This window comes from Cucumis sativus, chromosome 3 (genome assembly GCF_000004075.3).
Source record: "Cucumis sativus cultivar 9930 chromosome 3, Cucumber_9930_V3, whole genome shotgun sequence".
NCBI classification, from domain to species: domain Eukaryota; kingdom Viridiplantae; phylum Streptophyta; class Magnoliopsida; order Cucurbitales; family Cucurbitaceae; genus Cucumis; species Cucumis sativus.
In genome coordinates this window covers 29851236-29868319 of record NC_026657.2, presented here as the reverse complement: position 1 = coordinate 29868319, position 17084 = coordinate 29851236, and the positions used below count along the sequence as shown (strand labels likewise).

Below are 17084 nucleotides of genomic sequence, written 5' to 3'. Positions count from 1 at the left end.
CCAAGTTCATAAGTCAAAAACCTCCTCCCAAAATATACCTATAGGTTTAAACTTGTGGTCAACAACAAAAATGTTTTTCATATCACACGTCCAATAACTACCATGTGATTGTCTTTATCTAATAGAATACTTTTAGAAAAAAAGAAGACCATTATTATTCTTTCCTTTCACAAAAGACTATTAAGCAAACAACAGCTTTACCTAAAACTTCAATTGGTAATTAAGTTTCTATAGGCATAAGTCAAAACCCAATAATAACTGTTGTTTCATTTTCAAGAAAATTTGATATCAATCAATCACTTTTTCCAAACTTCAAAAACCATCTTTCAAACTAATTAATTTAAACACACGAACACCGTTATTAAAACACTAGCACCAACGACCCAATCAAAGCAATTCCCATCATAAATATATATATAAACAAAAGGAAAAAAGATGAAAAATAGTGGACCTATATGTGTTTATAAATGATAGAGATATCCACGAGGTGGTGGGACAATGTCGAGAATGGTTTCGCCATTCCATCTTCGCTCCTCGTTTCATTCTTTATCTTGCAAGATTTTTCATTTAATTTTGTAGGGACCTAAGTAAGAATAATTCTTTAAATGAAAATTATGGTTTCCATGAAGAATTATCCTTCAATTATAGGGTTTTTTTTAATCTTTTAGCAAAAGTTTTATTAATTATATAGGTAATCTAAACTTTCCGAGATAAATCAAAGAAACACAAACGGGTAGAAACAATAAATTTTAGCTTTTACGTGTAAAAATCAAGAAACTCTTCCTCTTCCTCTTTCATTCACTACTTAGACGAAAATTTTGAACACCTGAGAAATGAACATATCTATTAACCAAATGGAAAAGGAAGGAAAGGTGAAAGAAAAAGGTTGTGGAAAAAGGGGGGATTGTAATGTATAGCAAAACAAAGTACCTAATCTACCTAGAAGTAATGAAAACAAAGAGAAAGAATAAAGGGTGTGTGAGTTGTGACTTGTGACCTTTCTTTTTTCTTTTTGGTAGAAAAGAAAAAAGTAAGTTAACTTTATGAGGGTGAATCTGGAAAAGAATGATTAAGTAATAATTATTATTAAAGGGTAATTTTGGGCAATTGTAATGTTAGTACAACAAATCAGAGGGTCAGAGACATTGAGACAGATGAAAGAGAATAGATTTATATTATATCATATCATATAATATAATATGATATATAGTTTTACATTTCCCCATATGCTTTTGCTTTGTAATTCACACATCCGTCCGTGATACCTTTACTTGTCTCTATCTATTTTGTAATCACAACTCTTTTTTGTTCAAAAAGAAAAAGAAGAAGAAGAGGAGTAAGAAGAAGAAGATTTCTTTGATGTGAATCATGAGTACGTAGGGATGTGATTCATGTGTGTATGTTGGTGAATTTGATGGAGTTTGAATCACTTAAATTGATTTGAGAAGATTTATTTGTCGTGTGATTGAGTATTCGTTTCTCTAATAAAAATCGATTGATGTTGATAATGATAGATCGATTTTGGTGGATCTTGATCGGTTATAATTAACCCAATTGTTAATGTATTAACGTGTTATTTTAGATAATTTCATTGCAAAACTTTTTTTTAATTTCCTAAAAGTTTACAATATAGAGGATTTTGATCACTAAAAAAACTTGCTGTTTTAAAAATAAAATAATAAATGTATTTATGAAAATTAAGTGGGCTCTATTTTGTTTTAATTAGTTGTTTAAAGGAGACTAAAGAAAATGAACCCATGATTTAAGGAGTCATGATTTTTATATATATATAGTTAATTTCAGTTTATATTATTAATTAACACTATTAACAATACATTGTTATTAATAAATAAAAAAACTATAAATCTTCAAGTTTAGTTGATATTTTATCTTCTATATTACATTCGAATTGGAGCAAACAAAATTCTTAAAATAATTTTAACAGGGATGAACTAAAAAAAAGTAATTATATTCATAAGCATGCATGAACATAACTAAACAATTAAAATATTATCCTAATTTTATTCTCATAAATTTACAATTTCCCCCTACATTTGTTGAATTAAAAAAAGAATAATAAAGAATCATAATCCAAAATGTAGAGACACCATTATTGTTATTATTAATAATTAATTGATGCCTAATTAGGCAGACAATTTAATTTTGATTTTGTGGAATAAAAAAAGAGTAAAGAAAACTACATATATATATATATAAATACACAAGGAGAGATATGAACCACTTTTGTCTGTTTTCTCTTGGATTTTCATTCACATCACATATGCTTTTTCCCATCCCTATTTTGGTATCCAATGCTCTCTCTCTCTCTAACACATGCAGTTATAAGAAATATACACAAAACCCTATGTCTCTCTCTCTCTCTCTCTCTCTCTCATATATAATAATAAGAAAAAGAAACCCTAATTTAAAGACACACAGGTGGGGAAGAGAATGAGCCCTAAAGATATATATGTCCGACCAGATAAGGACACACTCCAATGTACATGTTGCATGGATGAGAGAGATTAACAGATTCCCCCCATCTCTCCTTCTATCTCTCTCTCTCTCGTCTCCGAACGTAAAATTTATCGAGTATGATTGATTGAACAATGTGGCTGTCCCATGATAACATTAGAAAGTATATCATATTTTAGGATATGTGGTGTAGTTTCATTTTAATTACTATTTTATCGACTAATTAGTTTTTTAGAAAATTAAGTATGAGATGTTGAAGATGATGATGATAGTTTAATTTTTAGTTTGATCCATGTAGAGCGTAAAGAAATTTGCATCTCCAGCTACTTAGATATATATGTCTCAAACTAATTAATTAACTAGAGAATTAGAAAATGTATGAAAATATATATACACACAGGAGTAATTAAGTAAAACGCATCCAAATGTATGGTATTTTCTAAGTAATGTTTTGAGAATCTCAAAATAATAACAAAACCAAAATTCCAAATATATATATATATATATATATATTTGCTTTGGAATCCACAGTGTGTCTTATGAGATTATTTGGTGATATTTTTTTTAATATTACTATTATCATTCTTTATATATGTCTATGTCCTAATGCATAACTTCTTGGGGGGAAAAAAAATTCTTGAAAGAATTTTTCGATATCTTCCTCTCTAAAAAAATGTATTTAATAGTTAATTAATTATGATGATCAACATGATCAGGGTGAATCAACGAGTACAAAATTATAATATTAACTTTTAACGTAAGAGATTTGATCCTTCAACTCTTCACATATTATTTCTTTAAGAAAAAAAGTGTTTCGATATTTTATTTTTTGAACAAATAGACCTTGCATAGGAGTAACAATTTAGTTTTTGTTTTTTTAATATGTCACTAAACAATAACAAAATATTGAAATTATTTACAAAATTAACAAAAAAAAAAAAATTATTAGTTTTTAGTTATATTTCAAATTAGAAGGTCTTGTAATTTATATAATCATAATTTAATCTCTATAGTTTGATAAAAATATTTAAAAATAGCCCCTGCTTGAATTGTTTTGCGTTGAATCTCACGTAAAATTGTCTCGTACATTTTAATATATACTATGTGATAGGGTCAATATATGATTGATTTGACTCTCTACACATATATCACCTCAACCTCTCTACCCATATCCACATATATATTTGCCATACTTGTTGGTGATGTAAACATAGTTTTACGATGGTTAATTAAAAAGGAGAAAAAAAATTACACTGAATGGGTAATTATTTATCTTTAATTTAGTTCATAATATGATATGATACTATGAACCCAATATCTTATATAATTGACGTTATAGATGACTTGTCTATACAACAGTATGCTCCACATAAAGGACATGTTATAGATGATACATCAATATCTCATCAATTAAATAAATTCGAGATTTCAAATAATAAAAACATGATGTCATGAATATGTATGATTTTGATATGTCTAATCTCATTTCACTAATATATATTCTTCGTACCCATTTATTTTTTTTCATTTTTGTGTGATTTAAAATTAAAGAAAACAAATTAATTAAAAAGGTGGATTTCATTTTCATATATACACCCAAAATTATGAAAATGTGGTAATAAAATAAATTCACACACACACACAAATGGATTTTGAAGGGAATAAGTGCTTTGGGAATTGGGAATAATAATACATACTCACATGTGAGTCTCTATCAATGAGAGGAAGAGATGACAATAATGTTGCCCTTTGATAGCCATGAATTATATTATCTCATTTTCATTCCTCCTTTTAATTATTTAATTATTACCCATTATATAATTAATAAAGTACAACTTAGTTAAAAAAATTATTAAATACTTTCATAATCTCAAGAAGAATATTCTTCAAAGCCATTTAGTTATTGGAATTGTTGTTTATTCGTCAAATTTAAAACAATTAAGAAATTAAATGTTGGGTTTTATCTTGAATTCAATGATGAAAAATAATAACAAAACTATATTAAAATTAAATAATAGACGTTAACAATAAATAAATAAAATGAGTAATTAGTAAACCATCAAAGTTAAAAGTATAAATTTTGAAATATAGTGATCAAATTAATACTCAAACCATAATTTTGTATAATTTTGAAATTTATATATGAGAAAGTTGAAATCAAACATAAAAGTTAAAAGATTAAAATGGTATGAAAACTAATTTCAAAATAAAACAAATTAATTTTTGAATGAGATTTTTTATTTTTTATTTACAGAACAAGTTTGTATTTTATTTCTGGAAACATTTGCATTCAAAATTATTTCTTAAAAAAAATCAGGTGTATTACAATAACCAATATATCTCTAATTACACATTGCTCAAGAAAATTATAGAGTTTCTAGTCAATCAATTTTTCCTTCTATTTCCTCAAAATAATAATATAATAATTATTATTATCATAACAACAACAAATTAAAGCCATATGAATTAATTTATACTCAAAGGCTCTATACTATTTTTATTAATTAATTAGTGTGCTGGTTTTGACAAGACATAAGGCTTCTTTGAAATGACATTTTAACATTTAAACAAAGTAGTGTTTTTAGGTGAAATTTTATTTTTAAACATTTAAAAATCAATCCAATCAATTCATTAATCTTCTAAACCTTCCTTAATTAGATATATGACTTTACACAATTAATTACATAAGTAGATTATAATATTTTCAAACAATTTTCTTCACTCATGTGCCCAAATTTTTTTCCTTAGCTACCATGTCGCCTTGAGGATGGTGACAAGTTGTCTTAATAAATATTGTATGTTTATATATAGATACACATAGTTAGGGTTTTATGGAAGTATAATATATTGTTTATATTAATTATTTACTCTCATTTCTTAAGGATTAGATTCTTCCAAAGAATATCAATGTTTAATTCCACAAGAAAAACATAGGGCTTAACGTTCCTTGAGCCATTAATTAATGACAAATTATAATCATGGTTCTTTGGTTTTAACTATATATGCCCATAGAATGTTCTTTTGTCTTCACTGAAAAAATGTTTCAATTTGCTATTATATAAGACGATCGAAAATTATTAAATAAATAATTTAATTACTAAATTGAAAACAAACTTGAGATAAAGTCGGGTTAAATTTCTTTATTTAAGTCTAAAAGGATGGGCGTGTTAGGTTAAGATTGATATATAAAATATGATGTATTCCTTTAAATAATCCCTCTCGTCTCTCGCGTCAAACCTACATGTTACTTGTTAATTAACGAAAAGTTTATTTAAGTAGTACTTAATTTTGAAATGAAAAAGAAAGTGACGTTATAGAGAAAATACATGCGATATTTGATCTGTGTATTGTCAAACATGTTGGATTAGAAATGTGTATATATCAAATTAGTTGAAGATATAACATTATTTAATGCATTTAAAATAAAATAATAGTAAATAAATCAATAAAACAAAGAAGGAATCCAAGAAGAAAATGACATAAAATGGTATCAAATGGTCAAGTTGGATTTAATTATTATATCTAAACTTATTTACCGTCTTGATCAGATCTGTTAAATGAATAATCAAATAATTTTTTTTACTATTCAAAGAAAATAGCTTCAGCTAATCAATAAATTTTTTAAAAAATAAATTGATAATTTAACGCAAAAAAAAAAAAAAAAAGAACTGTATGAAAAAGAAGAAAAACTGTTTTTTCGAATCAAACTATTTCAGTTATTTTTTTCCATTTGTCATGATTTACTGTGTTCATAAATAAGAGGGAAATCGACTCCTATATATTCCTTTGAGTATTATAGAGCAAAATTGTTGCTGATGTGAACACTATTTAAGGACTAAGAGTGCTTATTTGGCTCAAACTTACAACGCTACAACCTACATAGTTCTAGTAAAACAAGGGGTCTCAATTCTCGTTCGTCGTCTCCATTTTCTCCTGGGCTATAATGGGTAGTCGAGAGAAGCCAAAAGGACTACCCATCTTAATCGATTTGTTGATCAAAGTTTTGATCATGATCCACTTTGAGATGCATGTCCAAATTGATATCATAAACAAAAGCAGTGGTTGTATACAATCCATTAGGGAAGGATGAGCTTACATGGCAACGACATTCATCGATCAGATGGCTGTTATCACAAAACATTTCAATACATGTTGTCTTGATTTCTACATCTGATCTAAAATGTCAAGCATGGGCTATCAGTATTCAAATTTGAAGCCAAAAGCAAGGACAGGTTATACAAGTGCAACATTAAAGAATCAAGCAACATAACCAAGAATTGATAGTACACAGCGAGTCCGGTGTAAAAGAATATGACATACAAATATTATAAACAACACAAACACGATCAGATAATGTACTGGATACAGATATTCTTCTTAGCAAACTTGACACAAATATTCCACGAGAACATGAAGATTTCTCCCCTTTGTTAGCTCACTTCTTCAACACACTGCGGAGAGAGACAATCTCTTTTAGAACTTTTCAAATTATTTTGACATGGTTAACGGAACGAAACATAAAAACTTCAGCAAACATATCAACAGTTTCGAGTTTTGATATAATTATGAGATAAAATCTCCCAAAAAAACAAAAGACACTTCCTTTTATTCCTTTCAACCTTGTAGGTGTAGCAACACGTCCAAAGACATTGTTTTAAGTTCAGGCTTCCCAGCCTAAAAGATTGTGCCTAGACCCTTCAAAGGTTATTTATAGACATCCCAAACTCTTTATTCGAGAACCTCCTTAGGTAACAGGATTCTCACTTTCTATAATATATGAGGTTAATCAACGTAAATCAATAAATAAAATGAATCGATAAAAATTGAATTTCGCATAACTTTCAACAATTCCCTAGAAGATCTGATAGAAATCCCAATCAGTTAATAGTACTACAGTTGGAATGGAAGCTCGATCAACTAGATAGGATCTGAATCATGAACTTGCAAAGATAGAGTACTATTTCCACATTCCATAACAAATTTCAGTTGCACTTGCCTAAAGAACCGCTAAGTTGAAACGTACAAAATTAAATAGAATTTTTAAGATAATGAATGGTCGGGTTGTTAAGACCTTATGGATATGAAATTTTATGGGCCACTCGCTAGTTAGTACCTATCTCAAGGCCATTCCCCAGGAAAATATTGTTATTCTCATTCATCATCGCAGCCCAAAAGAGAGGATCCCGATTGATTGCGCATTTTATAAGAAACCAAGCACGTTAAATTTCAATTAACCAATACCCCAGGGCCCAGAGATCCAGGTTTCTCTAGTCTTTCCAAATGCCTCTTCCTCGAACAATTTTAAAAAGTGACTTAATACAGGTCTAACATCAGTTTACCAAACATGAATCCTTTTTCTTCCTTTCTTTCTTTCTTTCAACTTTTTTGGTAAGAACCAAGCTTGCATGAAGAGAAGCGAAAGAATGTACAGGACGTACAAAAAAAACTAGCCCAAAAAGCACCCCAAAAAACTACAAAAGATGATCTCCAATCCAATAAAATCAAACTAAAGTCATAGTTACAAAAAGGCCACATGAATGAAGCCCACAAGGAAACAAACTTCACCAACTCCCAAACATCATCAAATAACATCTCCAACACTAAAAGTTCTATTTTCCCTTCCGAGTCAGCCACCCATAAAATAGCCAATGACAAATTTCAGTACATGATGAAAATGGTAAAGATGGCACATGGGGAGAATTAAAAATGATTTAGAAATGCTAAACGATTACAGCTCTCGTTTTTTAGGAGACAGGTAGAATGTAAAAACTTACTTGTATAGATAGGCAGCAATCCCCAAGATTATACACAACAAAATGATATCAATACAGAAATTTCTGCTGGACCTTAGCTGTAGCAAAATAAAACTCATGTTAGATAAACTTGCAAACTTCTTACAAATATACATATAAATCTAGGTATTTGGCATGCACGAGGAATAAGGATAATCACGTATGTACACAAGGGTCAGGAATATACACTACAAGAACTGACAATAAAGGTTAAATAGAGATCGGAGGAACAGAGCAAAACCTGGTTAACTGTGTCCTTTAATCTAACGTTGGTGTTCTTAAGGTCAGATGCAGCCTTGTCCACCTGCCATGATTCAAAAAGAAAATTGGGTGGTTGTCATAAGCATGAACATCGAGACTACAAGAACATATATACATATACATATGTGTAATTAGAGATATAAAATCTAATGAGAGAGATATCATTACCTTAGTGTCAATCTCGTCCATCAAAGGGACTTGCCTGTCTATTTCCTGCAAATAACATACCACAATCACTATCAACTAATACGTTGGTAAGGGGAAAAAAAATTAATAACAATAAGATCTCCCGCCTAGAAGATGACTAACCTCATTCATATCATGTGCCATATTCTTCAGAGTATCTAACCCTTCTGATATCATGTCCAATCCTTGATCCTGCATATGCACCAAAATGAAGGGTTTAAACCACAGCAATTGGCCATTAGGCACGAAAGCTTCCTTCTTCAACAAAGAGACTACACTAGGATATATATAATTTACCTGCTTCATTTTCCTCATTTCATACTCCTGCCTGAACTGACTGGACTGCTCGGTGTGTTGGAAGTACTCATCATCAAACCGCCCATCTATTATTAATTTAAATGTCCGTATCAAATATAGGATTAGTTCATGGTATTGACAACTTAAAGTAGAAAGAAAGTTTCAGAAAGACGGTTGAACAATTCAACCGAATTTAATACATCACCTGAGTCAAATTTGATTTCAGTCCGTGAAGCTGAGGATGTCCAGCCCCCATTATTCTTCGTGGTAGTCACAGTTCCATCTGGTATAGCTTGAATTCTATCCGGTAATGCAAGCACCAAATCATTTCGAGTGGTAAGATCTTCAGTTGATAGCCCTTTAACCTGTCAATAGATTATGTGAACATCCAATGCAATCTATAGGTAGAAGCTAGACAGTTCAAATTCAGTGGCTCAACTTCAATTGAGTATAAAAATTGCAAAACCATCCTAAGTTCCAAAATGAATTTAGGAACCTAATCCTTTCGTCATAGATTCACAATCCTCTCATCAATTCATATGAGACGTACAGCTTCTAAGATGGAAGTGGAGTTACTAGAGTGAATTTTCAAAATAAACTCAGTGAAGACAGTGAATACAAACCCTCTTTACAGCCAACCTTTGCAACTTGGGAACTTCCTCCAGTAATCGAGCCTTCGTACGACGAATCTCCGCATTCAACGCCACCACGGATGCCCTATTCTTCTCTTTAGAAGCATCCTCCGCTTTCTGCACACACAAAACACTCCTAAATTAGAACCCAGCCCTCCTCACCAGCAAATTAAGATGCTAAATCATCTATGTAAACCAAGATTTATCCACAGAATTAAACCTAGATCAGAAACGGAAGAGGCTACTAAGTCAGAATTAAAACATTCATTTCCTTATTCAGCAGCAGAAGAAACTGAGAAATTGACTGAGGGATCAGAGTCAAACCTGTAGAGCGGCTTCAATGTCAGCTTCAACGGTGGCGTAGAGACGAGCGAAGGCATCGTCGCCGGAGACATTGAGATCTCTCTGCTTTTCTATGTCATATTTGTCGTACTTCTGGCAGATCGCATCTACTCTGGTCAAAAGGTCGATCACGCTCATCTTCGATCCTTAGCCTCCGCGCTCCGGTAGGTTTCCGGTGACTAACGGCGGTGAAAGTGGTTCCGACAATCTCTACAGAAGTCGTGCGCAAAAAAGACGTGTAATGACTCATACACTGGGCTATTTGATATCTTTGTTATATATTTTAATTGTGTTGGGATTCAAGGCTTTTGGAATTGAAACTAATTTTATTTTTTAACTAAACAATTTCAACAACACAAATTTAACAAATTTCAACACTACAAATTCAAAATATTTAACTTACCAAAATATAAGCAGAAAACAAGTTCAACACCAAATCCAAAGTGTGGCGGGAAGGCGGACGACAAGGAGGGCGTCCGTTTCAAGGGCAAGTGGAGAGTGTTGGGGTGGGGGTGGCTGGGTTGAAGAAGTGCGAGCAACTGAACACCGGCAGAGAGAGGGTGACCGGCTTGAAAGGCGAGCGTGGAAACTGAACAGAAGATTGAAGAAGATGGGGCGACTGCGTGCAGAAAGGCGAGAATTGAACTATGGGCTGGTATGAAGACGGGCAGCCCACTTCAATTATGGGCTGGAAACTAATGGAAAAGAGAAATAAAAAAGCACTTAAAAGGGGCATTCCGAGAATTGAACTCGGGACCTCTCGCACCCTAAGCGAGAATCATACCACTAGACCAAATGCCCATTTGTTGATAAAATATTAACTACAAAATTAAAAATTTAAAATAATTTTTGTATGAAATTAATATTTATGATTTCCCAAAATAATTATCTTTTCGTTCAAAGATTTGTATTAATAATGGTATTTATTTCATCCTTTCAAAAGTTAAGAGTGTGTATATATGATAATTTTAGTTTTCTCCTAACCATAAAAATCATATTTGTAATTTAATCAACAAACAATCCATCTAGTTGCTTAGTCTAAAGTCAAGTTAAGAGTGTGTATATATATATGGGGGCAAAATAGTAATTTAAGCACAGAAAATTGAAAAAGAAAAAAAGAAACTAAAGATATGGATTAATGTTCACTTGTAACCACATCCTCCAATATTCCTCCAAAGGGAATTCATTTCCACTCAAACTTATTCTTCTCTCTTTTTTCTTTGGCTTTCACTCATTCCATATTCTAATTTCATTTCCACCACAACTCTCTCCTCTTCCATGGTTTCTTATATCCCAAACTTTCCTTCTCTTTTTTCTCCCTTTCTTCCACGCTCTTATTTTCTTTCTCCCTATCCCTCCAATGGCTATGAACACAAACAATACCTTATGTTTAGTTTCAGCCATGGATCGCCTTTGGTACCACCAAATCATTCTTTGCAGCTCCGATCCATTATTCACTTCCCATTTTCCCAATCTTCTTAACTCAACATCTTCTTTTCCTTTCACAAACTTCCTCCCTTCTTCCCCATTATCACCTCTAGTGGATCAAACAATTCTTCCCTCCTCTTCGTCGTCCTCATCCGACAATATCTCCCTCGTCTCACAGGTAACCCCTCCTCCCTCCCCCACCACTGGAATCCATAAGTACTATTTTACTCCTCTTTGGCCAACTTAAAAATAGACACGAATAACAAGCTAGCCCAATGATTTTGAATATTAATAATGAATTAATCATGAGACTTTGAACATATATGACCTCGTGTTTGCTCTAATATCATGTTAATGTTAAGCTTGAAAATTTAGAATACTCAAACAAGTGGAAATCGATATTGATAGGTGAGAAAAGTAACAATGTATAAGTTGTTGTTTGCACAATGACCTCTTAAACCACCCATTTTACTTTTGCTGTTCTTAAAAGTAAATCTAATATTATATATGTATAAACATTTACTTGTGGTCTTAACAGGAAAATTATAGTAATGAGGAAGACAAAAACAAACAAGATGCAAAGAGAGAGTTAAGTGAAGATCAAAGTCTCAACGGTCTCAAATTTTCAGGTTGAATAATAGAATCAAACTTTTTAAAATTATTATCATATTTAAGCTTTTTGGAAACCCATTGAGTTACTGTATGTATATATATATAATTGATGGGCATTGATAAGAATTCTTGTGTGTGTAGTGGGAAGAAAATTGAACAAATCTACAAGTTGCAAAAGCTTGGGGGAGTTGGAGCTTGAAGAAGTGAAAGGGTTTATGGATTTAGGGTTTGAATTTAAGAGAGAAAGTTTGAGCCCTCAAATGGTGAAGTTGGTACCTGGTTTGCAAAGGCTCAGAACTCAAATAAACAAACAAAATCTTGAAGATGACGAGGATGGCGACGGTGACCACGACAAAGAAAATGATGATGATGATGATGATAAAAATAAGAAGAGAGAGATAGCAAGACCATATCTTTCAGAGGCATGGATAATAAGAAGACCAAATTCTCCTCTTTTAGATCTAAGAATGCCTAAGGTTTCTTCAACCTCTGACATGAAGAAACACCTCAGATCTTGGGCTAAAACTGTTGCTTTTGAAATTCAATAAAAATATTTTGACTCAATTATTTGAAATCTTTTTACTTTAATTTAATTTAAACAGTATTTTTTTATATAAACTACGTGAATTCCAAACATATAATCATACAAACAAGCGAACTTATGCTCTAGTTTGAATGCTTTTGACACGTTTTTTAGTGAATCATTAAAATGAATATTCGAGTCATCCATTCTTATCTTTTAAATAATTAATTATTTTTAAATTGATTCATCTATAACTTCTTTAAATCTAATAGTTGGAAAGGTTGAAATTAAAACCCAATAATAATTTATAAGTGGAACAAAATTTGTAAATATGGAACTAAAATAATATTTTATTTATTTATTTATTTAAGTTTGTATTTGAATACAAATAAAAAGAGAAAAGGAAAGGAAAAATTATAGTGTTGCAAGACAAGCGAATAATAAATGAATGAGAAAAAGCCAATAAGCAAGTGGAGTTCGTAACAATGTGAAGATTCCCAATGTCAATTTAAATTTTGTCACATCAAGATGAAGTGGGGAATTCAATTTTTCCTTTGCTTCTAAAAATGGGTTACACTATTTTCAAATTAATACTAAACTATAGGAAACATTTTCAAATATTTTTTTTTTTGTTTTATTATTATTTTTTAAAAAAACTCCTCTAAATAATACAGGTATATAACAAAATTTCATTCAAGAATCTTACAAATTAAAATGCTTCCCTTACCAAGGGAAATTTTGGGTGGTTGCTTCAATCAAAATGGGGTTGTATAATTGGGAAGCCCAAACCTTTGGAGCAATGGGCCTCGTTATATTTTAATTTGTCTTTTCGTTAATTGATATGACGCATGACACCTAAGAAAACTTTTTAATATATGTCATTTTCGATTTTTATAAAATAGATATTTTAATTTATTTAAAATATATGAGGTTGGATTTCCTTTAAGCATACGTTTCCATTTAGAAAAAAACAATCATCATAAAGTTTTTCTTTTTTCTAATTCATTGTCCAATAGATTTAGAAAAATAAAAACACTTTTGACATAAAAAAAATAAAAAAGTATAAGATATCGAAAATCTCGTGTGGTAAATATAAGAGATCTTCCAAGATATTTTTCTAAGTTTTAAGAACATACTACACGTTTATCCAATACATACAAATATATATTGTTTTTATTATTGAACTTACAACGTCATATTTTGATTATTTAACTTTAAATTTTGTAATATTCTAGTTTAGAAAGTTTTAGAAGAATAATCATTTTGATCGATAATTTTGTTTTTTAACATTATTTTTCATGACGTTGTGTTTGTTATGCTTGTTAGCATATTAATGCAAGCATGCATGAATTTAAGCCACATAAATTTAAAGACAAACTTTAGGTAGATAAGGAAAAAACGTATATATCAAATGACCAAAATAGATGTTATACAAAAATTTACGACAAAAAATGGCACGAAAATACAATTAGATTAAATAAAATTAAACAAGTTTAAATGTTTAAAATAAATAAATACATATAAAGGGAAATGGAAAGTCAGATTTGTCATGTAGGTTTAGCTAAGTCAATATTAATAAAAGACTCCCAATGAAAGTTATAGAATTATTGAACCTCACATGAAAATGCTACAAATAAATGGTTATTAGATATTACACATAAAAGAATAAATAAGTATTTTTTTTAAAAAAAAATCAATTATGATCTCTAATTTATTTGAAATAATTTTATATTTTGTGAGATGTTGAATATGTTTTAATAATTAAATAAGGAAAAAATCTAAAAAATGACACCAAATTGGATAGCTTCAAAGGGATAATGTTTGCAATCTCATCACAATTTTCAATTACTTTATTATTATTTATCTTTATAAAAACTATTTTCAATTATTGATGTAATCTCTCTCAATTGATTAACAAATAAATAAAATGGGGAAATTATTAATAATTTGACTTTTTAAAAAAATAGAAATAAAGTAATGTTAGAAATGGATAACTTTTAATCATTTTTTTTAGAAAATTAGAAAATATCTTTTCTATTGTATAATTAATTATTACGTTATTTAGATTTTAAAAAAAAAAATTGTTTGGTTTTGAAAGTGATTGTGTTCATTATAAATATGATTTGGATAACATAATATCACTTCAAATTTTCTCTTAATTGCACCTTCCAAATTAACCCATTTTAGAAATCATAAAATTAAAAGAAGAAAACATGTTATTAAGATTACAATATTTGCTAATCTAAATCAACTTTATATTATGTAATATTCTATGAAATATGATAAAAGAAATATTTATATTTAAAAAGTAATATTTTCTCAAAATTATTTTTTAATGTTCTTTTCTTTGTTTTTCTCTCCAACGATTATTTAAATATGTTGGTTATCACATTCTAGATTATACTAGTTTGTATTTGGATGTATATTATTTTAGTGTCGTTTTATAATATATGGATCACACGACTTTACAAGATTCATCATTCCAAATTAAAAATGTGAATTACGAGTTCAATATGGGTATGTAAGAGATTCCTATCCCGTCTATTCTTAAAATGACATTTTCTTTCATTAGAAAACAACAATATACGATGGCTCCTATTTTATCTTTCTCCTAATTTCTCTTTTCTAATTGAAAAAAAGCGTTGTCTTTTTTGTTTGAAACAAGGTTGAGACAGCATGGATATCGGTATCATATTATGTGACTAGGTAGCAAAAAGAATATATTTTTTTATTAATATTAGAGATAGATTAGAAACACAAGTATAAGAAAGAAGTCGAGAATCCAAGAGTTACCTCACTCACGGCAGAAAATTACTTGAAATGTAGTAGTTTGCTTTTTTTTTTCCTTCAAGAATTATAATAAAATTAATCTTCCAAATCTTTAAAATAATTAAATAAAAATTATCCCTAATCTATTTAATTTCATTTTTTAACTATATTTTTTTAAAAAATAGCATTTAAAATAATTAAGAATATACCAATATTTTTCAAATCTATTTCATACAATTCAATTTCTTTTTACATTTTTGTTATTTATGTTTCTAATGAAGTCATTTAAAATGTTAATTAATAAAGAGAAGCAACATAAAAGTTATCAAACGTTTATACCTTTAATATTCTTTTGTATCTCATCTTCCAATATTAAAAAAAGATTATGTGTAAATACAACACTCTTGGAGGACAGAAAAGTCAAGACTCAAAATGCCTTTTGTTTAGTAATCCATGACAATAAAAGATCATCATCATAATCATTATTATTATATAACAATTAAATAAAACTCTACAAAAATAAAAATAAAAATAATACGTTTGAAATGCATGTGGCAACCGAACTTTGTATTATTATTTATTCATACTTTGTCAAGTTCCTATTGACTTAGTTAGGCAGTGGCCCAATAAATATATCTATTTTTCTTTATATATATATACATATATGTGTGTGTGTGGCTTAGGAAAGAAGTAAAATGATGTATTTATAATAATTTAATTAAATCAATCTTACACGTCTAAGTCTCAACTCAAATCTTTAATTATTATGTTACCAAATTGATGATAAAAGTAAGATAAAGTAAGAAAATATTATGACCAAAATGAAATTATATACAAATTTTCAATAGGTGTAAACTTGTAAAAGTAAATTAAAAAAACGGGACCCAACGCTGGGTGCTCGCGTGATGGGAAAAGAGTGTTTGTGTGGTCAAAGAAAGTGGCGTCTAATGGGATGGCCGATGGGAGACTTCCATTTCATACCTTTTATATTCTCCCATGAATATCCATTTCACATACCTACAAATTTTCAATTTCTTTTACTTTAATTTCTTTTTATAACCTATAAATTTATGATTTTTTTACCAAATTTATAGTCTCATCATCGTCTGTATAAGCTTTTTGGAATCTTAAATTTACAAAATTCGTTATTAGAGTAAACGTATAGACTTGCTCTTTAAAGAAAATTCTTTATAAGAACCTAAATTACTTCCTTTATAAAGTTTATAAAAATTGAAGATGTCAATTGATAAAATGGTTAGTAAAATGATGTGTATGTGATGATTAAATGAACGGTTGAAATTTGATAAAGTAAATTTAAACTCCAACTTTTCATCCCTACATCTTCTCTAAAGATATAATAAATTTAAAATATATTGAGGTATGGACTAAGATTTAAACCTAGCGTTAGTTTAACGAACAAAATATATAAAGTCTCTAATGATTTTGAACAAATGATTGAACTACTTATTCCTTATCTAATCATTCATTATTTTAAAATTATACTTATAGTTTATTTTGTGAAATACCCTTTAACTAATTAAATATAATAAGAAATTTTCATTTCTTAACAAAATAATAAACCCCCAATTAATTTTAATATTAAACCTTTAATTAAATAAATCAAGTTGAAGGTAAAGTAAACTGTCCACCAACAATTACAATATAAACTACATTTAACTCAATCATCCAATAGTATACTCTCAACAAACATCTAAAACAACAAAATTTTCCAATACTTTCACATGTTAAAGGATTATTCTAATTCCG

At 29.3% G+C, this 17084-nt stretch overlaps 2 protein-coding genes and 1 non-coding gene across 3 annotated transcripts; 1 reads left to right on the top strand and 2 right to left on the bottom strand.

The window, feature by feature from the left end:
- Window positions 1–6521: 6521 nt before the first annotated feature.
- On the bottom strand, window positions 6522–10627 carry LOC101215905 (syntaxin-71). Its single transcript, XM_011653649.2, has 10 exons — window positions 10389–10627; window positions 9968–10195; window positions 9635–9760; window positions 9217–9376; window positions 9012–9097; window positions 8838–8906; window positions 8697–8741; window positions 8509–8571; window positions 8250–8326; window positions 6522–6926 (listed from the first exon to the last, which is right to left on the bottom strand). Exons 2-10 carry the CDS (start codon window positions 10121–10123, stop codon window positions 6911–6913), a joined length of 798 nt encoding a protein of 265 aa, XP_011651951.2. The 5' UTR covers window positions 10124–10195; window positions 10389–10627; the 3' UTR covers window positions 6522–6910.
- An 87-nt stretch (window positions 10628–10714) lies between these two features.
- On the bottom strand, window positions 10715–10786 carry TRNAP-AGG. The gene has a single exon. It is a non-coding gene; the product is annotated as a tRNA-Pro (tRNA).
- A 363-nt stretch (window positions 10787–11149) lies between these two features.
- Window positions 11150–12599, top strand: LOC101215662. The gene is made up of 3 exons (XM_004137767.3): window positions 11150–11591; window positions 11952–12042; window positions 12167–12599. The coding sequence occupies exons 1-3, from the start codon at window positions 11346–11348 to the stop codon at window positions 12571–12573; spliced, it is 744 nt and encodes a 247-aa protein (XP_004137815.3). The 5' UTR covers window positions 11150–11345; the 3' UTR covers window positions 12574–12599.
- Window positions 12600–17084: the final 4485 nt, after the last annotated feature.

What these genes read in the sequence shown, in the direction of transcription:
- LOC101215905 (XM_011653649.2), bottom strand. Translation starts at nt 10,123, where the DNA reads ATGAGCGTGATCGACCTTTTGACCAGAGTAGATGCGATCTGCCAGAAG. An exon ending in AAAGGTTGGCTGTAAAGAGG is followed by an intron (nt 9,377 to 9,634) that starts GTTTGTATTCAC and finishes ATCTATTGACAG; the next exon opens with GTTAAAGGGCTATCAACTGA. An exon ending in TGAAATCAAATTTGACTCAG is followed by an intron (nt 9,098 to 9,216) that starts GTGATGTATTAA and finishes AATTAATAATAG; the next exon opens with ATGGGCGGTTTGATGATGAG.
- LOC101215662 (XM_004137767.3), top strand. Translation starts at nt 11,346, where the DNA reads ATGGCTATGAACACAAACAATACCTTATGTTTAGTTTCAGCCATGGAT. An exon ending in ATATCTCCCTCGTCTCACAG is followed by an intron (nt 11,592 to 11,951) that starts GTAACCCCTCCT and finishes TGGTCTTAACAG; the next exon opens with GAAAATTATAGTAATGAGGA. An exon ending in CAACGGTCTCAAATTTTCAG is followed by an intron (nt 12,043 to 12,166) that starts GTTGAATAATAG and finishes TTGTGTGTGTAG; the next exon opens with TGGGAAGAAAATTGAACAAA.